The following is a 12,802-nucleotide window of genomic DNA, read 5'->3' as shown; positions in this document are numbered from 1 at the left end:
TGAAGGCTTGGTTAGTCCAAGACAAGCACTGCGAAGAGGACGTGATTTGTTAACCTTTCAACTGGATTTCATAGCCTGGTACGAGCAGTAATGCAGAGAGAGGCTTGTGGTTTTCAGGGAATAAAGGAATGATTCACATCGTATCAGACTATGAAATACCTGCAGGTCGATGGTGCTGGTTTGTGCCCGGGGATGTTTGGATCCACTTGCGATACTGCCTGAATTACTGTGAGAGGGTTGTCCCATTCCTCTCTTGGGTTTTTGGGGATTGAAGACACTTTGCACCTCATCGTGCCAAGTACTGACATTGTAAGCAGTGATGTTACTTCTGTACTGGTACAGACCTGGGCAGAATTACTTATAAAAACAATTTAAGGGCCAAAATGTTTGACACAAGGGACCTGCTTGAGTCACCTTTTGAAAGAAATCACTGTTTTTAAAGAAAAACATGACTTATTGGAGAAGTAGGATACAGTCACTGATGTTTTGTCAGTTGTGGCTGCTGTTGTTGTGCATGTTTGTCTTCTCTGAGGGTCTTCTCATTTTTCCTCTTGCTTAAGAGCCACCAGGTTGATATTTCAGTCTGAGTCAGAAGCCGCAGTTGCAAGCTCTGTAATAGACTTTTGGATGCTGCTGAATAATGCTGGAATGCCATTTTACAACATCTTTATTTAAAGATGTTACTGCCCTGTTCTGAGAGGTAGTGTGATCTGTGCAGCCAGTACTCAGCACAGGGTTACTAATGCAGCAACACCTTCGTTAACAACAGCAGACACAGTGCCGTGATCACACCAAAGTGCAGAAAAATGATGAGTTTCTGCCCTCCAAGCTGAGCTGCGGTGGATGAGGATGTGTGTTTGTTCTTCAGTTATAGCAATGCAGGGTGAAACAAGTTACCTCACTTGTAATGTTAGAGCTCTGAGGCCTTCAGTAGTAATTTAAGCTCATTTTACTCTGTGTTTGTAATGGTTTAAGAATGCATGTATTGTATTATGTGTTTCAGCTGAGAGGAACAAGTGCTTGTCATCATCTGACTGTACCTGTCTTTTGATTTCATGAAATTCCTCATGTCGTTGCTGAGAAATACCTCATTAACCATCTTTGTCTCTCCCAAATATTTTACTGGGGAAACGAACAGCAGGGCATTTGAACTAGGAGGGTCATATGCACAGAATCAGAAATCTCATGTCATAACATCTGGTTCAAAACAGGGATGACATTCCTGACTGTATTTTAAGCTGTAGGATCCTTGACCGTGGTTACTTGAAATAGCTTTTAGGCTGGAGACTTTCTCTAGCAATCTGTAGTCAAGCTTGGAATGTTGTAACATGGAGCATGACATGTGTTTTCTCAAAGGATCTTTAGGCAGAAGTTTTAAAAGACATATTCTTTTACTGTTTCAAGAGTTGACCAGCACAGAAATGCTTGTTGCACTTCTTGGCAGTGAGTGCTAAGACAAAGGTGTTGCTGCCTGTGTTCTGACTCAGACTGAGGGATGACGCTGCAGTATTAGTAAAGGACCTTGAAAGCCAGAAGAGGGGAAAAAAAAACTCTAACATAGTAAGAAGCTCTTATGGAGCAGTGTATAAATTTGCTTTGTGTAAATTAATGTAACTGTAATGGCCCTGCAGTATTTTCATTTTTTTCTTAATATATATTTAAAGCATAATTTCTAATTCTTGTATATATTTTTAACTTTCCCACAGATATGCACTTATTTGGCCATTATCCAGCTCATGATGATTTCTATCTTGTAGTGTGCAATATCTGCAATCAGGTAGTCAAGCCACAGGTTTTCCAGTCACACTGCGGTAAGTGAATGTTTTCTTTCCTGAATTACAGTGCCAAACTGGCGTATGGTTCTCTTAAGACTCACTGCATACGATCATGACAGAGGCATTGCAGATATGCTTTTCTGGTTATCTTGTGTTCTTTCCACAGAAAATACCAGGGATGCCTTCAAATAAGTGTATTTCCTGTAGAGGAAGTTAAATTAGTTGTTCTAGAAGCTGGGCTTTTCAAGTTACACTTGTTATACTAAATTAACCTGTTACAACAAATAAATCCTATTAGTTAGGTACTAGCTAAGCTAAAACTATTATGGCATAACATTGGATTGTCTTTTATCAAAGCTGCAAAGTGAGGGCTGTGATACTGATCTACATTAACTAGAAATTGTATGTTATAGATTGTTTTCTGATGGGATTTATGCATAGGCGTGTATAGGGTTTATTTTTATATTTATCGTAGGGTTCAATTTTTTACGTCATTGGCATGTTGAGTTGTATTTGTTAAGATTCTTTTGAAAAACATTCATTTGAGAAACTGCAGAAATGTGCAGATATTTATTTCTCAGTTAGTATGACAACAGCAAGATGACAATTTTTGTGTTGGTTTTTTTTGCTATTAATTAACAAACTGCTTTCAAATATTCTCTGAAAAACTTCATCCCAAGGTCTGGTTTATTTATTAATTATCCAGTGGTTTATTTGTTATTTGTCTAGCGGTTTGTTTCTGTGGTGGTTTGTTTTCCTTCTATATTTTTTTTTCAAGGATTGCAAAATGTGACTGGAATGGCTGGCTTTGCGTGAGGTTTAATCAAATTTAGTTTAATCAAATTAATTTGAAGGTGATTGCATAATAATGAAAGGTAGCTAGTATTGAGGATGTAATCAAGTAAATACATTAAGAAAGAAAAAAGACCCATCAAGGTTTTCCTTGCCTACATACAACAAATAAATTTCACAAATCCTGTGCCCCTTTCAGTTGTCTTGACAGCAAAGCAACTCACTGAGGAGAAAATGTAAGTGGAATGAACAGAAAATACGAAAGTTAATTTACTTTTATAGACGTATTACCAAAATATTACCCTGAGTTTGTGCGAATGGACTGCTAACAACCAACTAGAAGGAACTGCATTGAGAGGCAGTTGTGCAGCTCACCATGACCTTTGGCCCACATTGAAATAACTGTGAAAAGATGTTAGTAGTGGAATGTAGCATCTATATCCAATGGATAAGAAAAGATCTCAAATAATAGTATAGTGGGAGAGGGTCCTGCTAATATAATGGTGCGGGGCAGGTGTTAATTTCAGTGTTTTAACAAGCTGTCCTGCTGGTTTTTTAAAATCTTTTCTCTTGCCCTTAGTCATGTGTGGTTTTTTCCAGCCCAGCTCGTCAGGTATCTCACGGTTCTTTCAGTGACAGAAAAGCTTCTCTGCTTGTGGTCACAGTGGTATTATGATGGGCATTACAAGCATTGAACCGGTGCATTAATAAAGATCTGCTACAGAACAGAAGAACCTATGGAAAACCTTGCTGTAGCTTTCCATAGTTGTGTGGTGGTCTCCTGGACATGACCTTCTGGTTTGGGGAGCAGTGTGAAAGCTGCTTCTGTTTTCACGTGGGAGGCATACAGAATGATGTTTCTTCTAGATCAGAGTAATGTAATCCGTGTTTGAAGGAAGTTTTTGAGCTCTTTGGAAGTAATGAATTACTATCAGTGTTAGTGTATTGCCTGTAAACTACAGAGATTCTGTGAGTCACTGTTCTTTTTCCCTTTTTTCTCTATTGTTTGTACAATTCCTTTTACTTCATTTTCATTATAGCAATCCTGTTACACTGAACAATTGAGCATTAAATTCTGAGTTGCTTGATTTAAGAGCCTAAGGTCAAGAAGACTTTAAAAAAAAAAAATACTGTATTAGAATAAATTGAGAATACTGAAAATAATTGACCAAAGTTGCTACCTCTTGAAGATTGTACTTAATCTAGTCAGAGTTGTTTCAGAAAAGTTGTACTGAAATATTACTGAAGGGCCTATGGAAGAGCTTTAAATGTGTAGGTAGAATATTTTAAAGAAGAAAGAGAAAAGTTGATGTCCTAAAACAGTATAAAAAGTTTTAGAAGAGAGAAGGCTTCTTGGAGGTCTGGGGAATTATTGGAAAATAACTAATTTATTTTTGAAAAATTAATAAATTAAAAGTACTATGTGTTGTATAAGTGACATGTATCTACTAACATATAGTTGTTTTGATAAGAAATTAGATCTAAAGAAGAGCTACACATAGATCTTATTAAATTGATCTGTAGTTGCATTGTCTGGTGAGATAATGATAAAAATCTTGCATTATAAAATGGATCAACCATGAGCTGCTTGTGGCTGGTTGGACTAGATAATCTTTTGAGGTCCCTTCCAGTCCCTAAGATTCTGTGATTCTGTGTGATTCTGTGATTCTGTGAATTATCTCTCACTGGATATGTTCTGATATCAATAGTCCATTGAGAAAGGTCTGGAGAAGGCTTCTCTTGAGACATTAGTTCTGGCTGCACTGGGCTCTTCCGTAAATCAAGAATATTTAATTTTCAGGTTCTTTTAGAGTTTTATCACCTGTTGGACACAATCAATTTAGTGGATCAGACCTTGTTTAATTAGTTAGGCCATGCAGCAGTACACCTGTAAATTTGGTGAAGCTGTCAGTTGACTTTGAGATATTTTAGACTGTCATATTTATCATAAAATGTGTTATTTTATGTCTCAAATTGCAGCTTTCAGGTTGTAACAAAGACAAAGGAATGAGAAAGCATTAGAAACCACTGCTGGTTTTTTGGCTCTTGAAGGCTGCGTCATGGGGAGTTTTTATTGCTACTAACAAGGACTTGTAGAGATCTATTCCAGACTCTTCCACAAAGTGTAGTTTGTTACTACTATCCCTGGTAAGATCCAGTCCCTATTCTCTCAGTCAGGACTTAGGTCTGTGCCAGAAATGTACTTTATGTTTGTAGGTTCCCTGCATTAAAACTGGAAGGTCTTGGCTTTGGAACAGCACTGGAATGCTGAGTGTAGTGAACGGTTTTATAAAACTTCTCTGGAGCCCTTGCTGGGATTTGCCTTTCTCCAGAGCATAAGAAGACCCACTATGTCATTTGTCTCTAATTTCAGACATGTGGCAGCCATCCTTGATGGCACTGGGACGTTGTGAAGATTATAGAGGCAGATGTTGGTATTCAACTTCTAAGGGTTTGACTCCTAGAATATCAAGCAGAAGAAGAGAAGAATCTGGTTGTGGTTCAGGCTTTTTTTTTAATGGGAGGCAATGCATCATGCAACCTTAGACCAGTAGAAATCAGGAAGGTAAAAGAAGAGATCTGGCTAATTAGAGGATGAATTTGCTGGACTTGAGGGTCTGTGTAATAAACACAGCATAAAGCTCAGTGTTGCAAAGCAGTAGATCTGTTCTAGCCTCCAAGTCAGAGAAATACTGAATTATGTTTAAGAGCAGTTTCACATCCTTGAATCTGTGGGATAAACATTTATATTCATTTGTAAGGATTAAATGATTCATGTACATATGGCGTAAACCCAACTGAAAGACAGACTTGCTATTATAGGCTGCTGGAATAAACTATATAAATCAAATAATTTCTTGAGGTCATTCAGTATTATTGTACACTTAGAAAACAGTGTAGCAAAATGTCATCAACAATAGGGTTGAAATAGTGTTTGCTTCTGAACCCAGTACTTTTGAGTAACTTGTTGCAGTGGTACAATATCTCAGATTTTTTTTTTCTTTAACGTGTGAGCACGTAGTTGTATTTATTTCTCTATAAAGTAGTTTGAAATTAGGAGCCAGTCTAGTCACACAGCTTGTAGCATTTCTAATGTGCCTGGCATGTGGGGAATTTTACTTTTGAGACTTTTCAATGCCATCCTCAATGAAGAGGTAAAGCACTTCTTGGGACACCAAAAATGTAGCGGTTTAGTATTGCTGAAGTACCATAGTGTTCTTGCTGTTTTTGTTTTCTAGAAGGTATTTAGGGTGGCAGCTTATGTTGAGCTCTGTACATATGACTTCTGTTAACCCCAATTCTGTGACAGTCTGTTACTTGTGAAGATGGGACCTGTACCATTTCCCAGGAGAAGTTTCTATTTTCCTTTGGCCCCCAAGAGGATAAAGCTTCATAGTCTTATAGTGCGTTGTCCTTTACTAGACTAAAGAGCATCAGATACAGTTCTAGTTATTTTTTTCAGATGTGCCATGCAATAATAAACTCGTTAACTTTGGTCTTGCCTTGTCAAAAGGAAAGTCTCTGGCATAGTGAAGAAGCAGTGTACATATAGAGAGCTTGTGAAAACATCTTAACCTTTTCTGTTAATATAAGGAAATGAATGAATGATGGGAAAGTGTTAAAAATAACATTGGGGGAAAGGGGTGAATTAGCCAAGCTAAATAATGCAGCTTGGTTAAACAGTAACTGCAAAATAACCATCAATGAAAGTTTCCAAACATACTCTGGAACAGTTTCCAAAACTGTGGAGGGTATCTTAATGAAATGAATAGTTAAAATCTCCATTTGATGAAGTTGTAGCTTAGAGAGGAGAAGAGTTTTGCTGCTTCATCAAGGAGAAATGACCATGAAGATCTCTTATTTTGCCAGTTCCTGTATTGGAGGCTTGTTGCTATCTATCATGCCTGTCTCTATGGTTATTCTAACAGGCTTCTAATTAAGAAATAGAAAGTCTTATTCCTTAAAAAAAGAAAAAACAAACAAACCTACCCTTGGTTTTCATTACTTCTAAGTTATAAATTCTTGGATTCTTGAGTTGACATCCTTGTGTTCTCATGAAAGCCGAAAAAGGTTATTTCCTTTTTATCCTTCTGTTTGGCTGTATAAGCATCATTGAAAAGACAAATAAGCTAGAGAGTAATGAAGCTCTGAAGAATATAAATAAATTGTTTTCCCTCCCATATCGTAATTATTTTCCTAAGAAAAGCTATATATTTTGAATTACTCAGACTAGCTATTTTAGGTTGTGCTTAGTTGTGTATTACAAATTAATGAACCATGATTAAAGACAAGAAGGCTGAGCTTACAGTATGAATAAGAATTATTTGCTTTCTTAACATGAGCTGCAACATTACTAGTTGGCATCTTTTTCACATAATTATTTTGATATGGGTATCACTTTCACATTTGATGGATTATTCTCAGTTTTGGTATTATTTTCAATTATTCAATGCCTTGTTTTTATTTAATACAGCTGTTTGGGGTTTTGCAATTGTTAATATTTTATCCATTGCATTTGATCTTTTACTGAGGGGAGTGCACTTGTGTCCTTGAAGGACAATGGCATTTTGAGTGATTCTCCTTCTGGTACTGCAATTTTTTTTCCACAGTCTTGTCAAAACTTGTTATATGATATCACTATTGATTGAATAACTTTCTGATTGTCACACGGTTATGTTTCACTGCATAAACAATTAAAATAATGAAAATTAGTCTTTTTCCTCCAGCTTTTTGTTAAATGTGGAAACAGGAGCAACTAGACTGACAAGAATCCCAGTTTTCCTTTTCTTTTGGTGATGGTGGGGGACAAGGAATTGAATGTTTTGTGTGTACTTTTATTCATACATTCTCACTTGTGCAGTCGCCAAGGATACACTGATTTTGTCTGTAACTTTCATTTCCATTATTTTAAATTGGAAACCCCTAGTAGCTGAAAGCATACAAAAAATTCCCTTCAGTCAGAAACCTTGTTCTCGAGGCCAAAGTACAAGCAGTGGCACAGGCCTCTGTCTCCTGCCCATGATGAAAATCTGAGCTGTAGTTCCCGCAGTGGTACCTGCAGGTTCCGTGGGTCTCTCAAGTCTGTGCTGTTGCAACTCAGTGCATCACTGCAGGGACAGTCCAGGTACAGTGGGCATTACCCTTGAGGAGGCAAGACTATAACATCATTCCTTTGAATTAACCCGTTTCCCTTTCTTTTCTTGGAGTGCTCTATTTTTAGAATGTCAGAGCAATTCTTGAGGCTCTGAATAGGTACAGAAGTGCAAAATCTGTCTTTGTGTTTACTCTTTGAAGAGGCCAGTTCTATATCCTAACTGCTGATAGACTCCAGCCAGATTCAGAAGAGCACTTAGATGCATGAAAGATAATCTAATGACATTTTAATACTTGATTCAAATGAAGCGATAAATAAAAGTACTTCTTAGCTGCTCATATGCATGTGAGCATTGATACCTCAGTATTGGCTGCTGTGCTCATCCAGGACTGCAAACAGGTTGTTATTTTTTTTCTGTATGTGCCCTGGAGAGAGTTCAATGAAAAATATGTTGACAAGGCCATATTCATTCAAGAAAAACAAACAAAAAAAATCCTATATTCTCTGTAAGTACTTGTCCTGGAAGGAAGAGATTTGTGTTTGGTAGCCTTGCCACTTGGGGCTATTGTCTCCTCTTCCACCTCCTAGGAGAGGAACATGTCCTAACCACCAGCCACGCTGTGACCCAGGCTAAAACAAGAGTGGTTTTTGCACTGGAGATGCATCAGACAAACTAAACCTGAATGTAGAGAGCAACACCCAAATCCAAGGGATGGACTGGGATAGGGACTGAAAAATGCGCAGCTGATACTCAGAGCAGCAGCAGATGTAACGTGTCTTCACCTTGTAGGTTGCTGAGATCTGCTCCAGGGTGGAAGGAGTTGGTTGTGTTTTCTTAGTCTAGTGTGTGAATTAAAAGTGGAGCTGTGTTCAGACCCGCTGACCTGCTTGTTTAGAAACAAGTAGCACAATATTTGATGGGTTGGCTTTTTAAAAATTTTCTACTATCATCCCACTGCTTGAACTGCTTTCTTCTTTGTTGTTACTAATTTGTCATCAGTGACAGAGCCTAAAATAGAGAAGTTCAGATGTAGAAACAGATATGATATATGGAGAGTTACAAGGTCAATGAGCAGCGTAAGTAGGAAGCCGACAACTTCCCATAGATAACTTCTGCACTTCAAAAACTCGCCCTAGGTTGATGTGCCCATAATTGAAAATGTCTTCATTCAACAGATTCTTTGAATGAGAAAGCAGGAACATTTTGGCAGTGTTGAATCTCGAAGGAATGTGTGTTGGAGAGCAGTAAGTATTCAACAGAAGATGGTCAGCAGCGAGCAGAATGCTACGCATGTATGAGATTGCTAATAAGGATAGAAACCTTCCCCCTCACCCTCCTCTGCCCCTCTTACCTATTTCTGGACGTGTGTATACAATTGAAAATCTGGAAGTAAAACATTGATTCATTGTCTTTTCCCTAATTTTTTCTATTATGATAAGTTGTGCCTTTATGGTGCATTGACTGTTGTGCAGTTTTACAGTGCTGATCTTAAATCAATCGACATAGGAAATAGGTTGAAAGAATAATAATGACACCGGGCTTTTCAGTGCACTGGAAGTGTATTGTTCTAGTTTACACATAATTCCTGTCATTTTAAATTAGCTTATCTCTTTTGCATAGGGCATTCATTTGTAGTATTTGATTAGTGAAAGCTTTTATGTTTTTTTACTTCATATAAATTGTGGTAAACGATGCAGTACATAGTTGAACTGGGTGTTGTTGTCATGGCATTGATGGGAGATACATCTCACTTGTAATTTCTTTCAGTCAAGATTTTAATAGAGATGTAGTTTTAAATAGTAACCAATAAGGATTTCTTTTAAGGAGTGTCCATTAATAGAACTCAGCTGTTGAAGGTTGACTGTAGCATTAGGCTTAAGTTTAATCTCCTACATACTATAGTTTACAGGGCTGTGTTTAGCACATCATTCTTCCAGCTGCTTCTCTTGTGGAGGGATGAGGGTAGAGGGGAAAAATATAGTGAAAATTTTCCATCGTAACCTGTAAAAATCTGACAAAATTAAGAGTATTTGCCTTGAAGTTTTCCATAGAGTGTTGCTTGGGCTGAATAAGTTGAATGTCTTCCACCTTAGAGAAGGAATGTTTTAAAAAATAATTTTTCAGAACTATTTTACGGTCCTATCGCTAGATAAAGTCCAGAACAGAAGAGCTTTTTGAATTCACTTTTGGAAGTGTTTTGGTGAATAAAAGATAAGCAAGAACAAAGTCTTTTTTTATATCAAATTTTGATGCACTGTAAAGGAAGTAAATTCAAAGTGGAATCTGCATTTGCCAAAAGCCCAAATAAGAAGTAATTGCTACCTGAAGGGAAGTTATAGCCAGGTCTCTTCTCCCAGGCAGTCAGCAATAGGACAAGGGGGCATGGGCTTAAACTCTGCCAGGGGAAATTTAGGCTGAATATTAGAAAGAAATTCTTTACAGAGAGAGTGGTCAGGCATTGGAATGGCTGCCCAGGGAGGTGGTGGACTTACTGTCCCTGGAGGTTTTTAAACTGAGATTGGACATGGCACTTAGTGCCGTGATCTAGTCAATGGACTGGAGTTGGACCAAGGGTTGGACTTGATGGTCTCTGAGGTCTTTTCCAACCCAGTCGATTTGGTGATTCTGCTGTATTTCTGAAAACAGTGAATCGCACAGTGTTAAGATCAAGAAGAACAAGTCTCTCCTCTCCTGTATCTCTTTTTTTTTTTTTTTTTTTATCCAATGTGTGATCAGACAAGGAAGATGTAGTGGGGTTTCTGAGGGTGGGGATTTGATTGGACAGTGTTTTACTCTCCATGTGTTACAGAAGCTAATTAATATTTGCATAAGTCACTATCAAATATTACAAGTTTCTACTGAAATGTTTACTATAAGCCGGCTCATAAAGTTGTTTTTTTTCTTTTCCATTGACTATTGATTTATGTCAAAGGGAACAGCAGCAATTTTGGGGTAGTGTCTTCTCCGACAGCCAAGCACGTCCTGTGCCGTGGGCTGTGGTTGCTGCGAGTGCGCGGGCGGCAGCTGAGGCTGGGGGTGCAGCTCGTCCTGTGTGCTCAGCCTCCTCCAGAGCTGGAGAACTGGCCTGCGGGGCCGGGCTGACCCCAGGAGGTCGCTCTGGCCCTCCCCGCTGCCAGGGTTAGGCTACCTGCTTGTGTACAACGGCAACTGGAAAGGAAACTGGAAGGGCAGCGTGTTACTTTCCACAAGTACTGCTTCTGATCCTCTGAGATACTGCTTTCCATCAGCCTTTCCGTTGCCTTTTCTGACAGCTACAGGCCACTTGGGGTGCAGTGGGGTAGACAAAAGTCCCCTGACATGCAGGAGGGTGATAGAACAGTCATATGTCCTTTTTCAGAGAGGTGCAGTGGAGAACAATTGAAATAAATACTGAGCTGTAGTTGAAGAGCTCTGTTTTTTTCAAGTTGGAAGCAATTACATTAAATGCCTTTCGTGAATAAATAGTTTTTTAACTTTATGTTTAAAAAACTCTCCTATTTTAGTAGAGGGGAATCTCAAGTGTGGTAAACTAGCTAGTACAAAGCTTGCAAATCTACTTTAGATACTTTTTCCACAATTTTCAGTAATAATATTAATCCCAGATTTTTTTTATACCTTCTTAATTTTTAAAATATTTCTTCTTGTTTATTTTAATATGATTTTTGTCACAGCTCCATGTTTAAAATCTAGGGAGTTCAGATTGTTTCATTGTAATAGTAGTATGCAACCTCTTGGTACCTGACTAGTGCCAAATCTATTCAAAACATTTTATTTGCATGCATAAAATGTTGTACTTAAAATTCTCATCATTTCAAATACAGCTGAAGCTGTGTATGTTTCCCATTTCACAATCCTGTAGTGATTCATATAATTACCTTAATAGCTTATTGCTATTCTATTTAACTGGTGATATTAATGTAATAATTGTCATATTAAAATAGAAAAATATTGAATTAGGCCTTGTTCTAAAATCTATTTTATTGTTACAGATAGGTTAGTTGCACTGTAGTCTTCTGTTTTCAAAACAAAATTTTTTGCATTCATCTAGGTAGATTAATGCAATTATATTCTATGAGATATAATGAAAGAACTGTTTAAAATATGTTAGGCAAATGATGATGGGCAACTTGTTCACCTTTACTACATGTATATTTTGATTCAATTTCAAATATCTGATTTAGCTTCTTGCACCAAAACCTACCTAATGTTAAGATGCCTAAACAAAATTTAGGAAATTTGCCTCATTAGTTATTTATGTTTGTGAGACTAGTGATGCTGTTAATCAAGAACATTTTAATTGACTACTTTTCTGGGAAATAACAGATTCTCCCACACTTCTTGATTCTGCAAAATACTCTTTTACCATGCCTAGTATCTGGTCTGCAACTAGTGAAGTATAACTAATACCATACTTATATAAAATATCAAGCACTGCATATAAGAAATATGTTTAAGGCAGTGTTAATGTATCATTATTTGATATGCCTGCTTTCAGTTTATCCTTGCTGTTGTATAAAGTATTTTTTCCATGAGCATATCATCAATGTTGTGCTTTACTAATTGTGTAACTAGAGAATTTTTAATTATTTTGAATCTAGTTTTAGGTCTGAGATTGATGGTTGATGGTTTCATTTTTTAAATTCAGTTTGTTAGGAGGAGGATTGACAGGGAGGAGTTTGCTTTTTCCTCAAAATATTGAAGCTGGAATACATTTATCTGAGCTGAAACGTGTACCAGTAATTGGCCAACAATACTCAGAAGATCTGCGTGGATGATAGGTGTTGCAGATTGCTTTAGTGTGTGCTTGATGGGGATCGGATTGCATGAACTGTGGAGCTGGTACATCCTTGTGTGTGCATTACACTCTCTCAAGCTTGCAGTAGAATTGTGGGTGTCCATATGAGCCTCAAGACAACTTTTTCTCATTCTGTGACTCAAGGTACATGAAACCTGTATGATATAAGTAAAAATAATGTATTTGGATTTGGCTAGGGCAACAAAGCATTATTTTGGCGTTTAAATACATTTTTTGTCACTCTGTAATGCCAGCATTTAATGGGAATGCTGAAATGAGCAGTAAAGTTTTTCAACATTCTTTTCATGGGCAGGAAAGGCACAGGCAGGACCAGACAGTTAAGG

General features: G+C 37.5%; 1 protein-coding gene across 4 annotated transcripts in view; it reads left to right on the top strand.

Moving 5' to 3' along the window:
• The window catches only part of ATXN7L1 (ataxin 7 like 1), a 115,549-nt gene that overhangs the window by 37,404 nt on the left and 65,343 nt on the right, over positions 1-12,802 (top strand). For 3 of the 4 annotated variants that reach the window (XM_080363534.1, XM_080363528.1, XM_080363530.1), the window contains one exon: positions 1,707-1,811. The exons of the other annotated variant lie outside the window; for it this stretch is intronic. In XM_080363534.1, coding sequence (XP_080219660.1) covers positions 1,707-1,811 — 105 coding nt within the window. The remainder of the gene's footprint in view (positions 1-1,706; positions 1,812-12,802) is intronic. 4 annotated transcript variants of the gene reach the window in all.

Source organism: Nesoenas mayeri (assembly GCF_963082525.1).
Source record: "Nesoenas mayeri genome assembly, chromosome: 1".
NCBI classification, from domain to species: domain Eukaryota; kingdom Metazoa; phylum Chordata; class Aves; order Columbiformes; family Columbidae; genus Nesoenas; species Nesoenas mayeri.
This window is presented reverse-complemented; position numbering and strand designations above follow the sequence as displayed.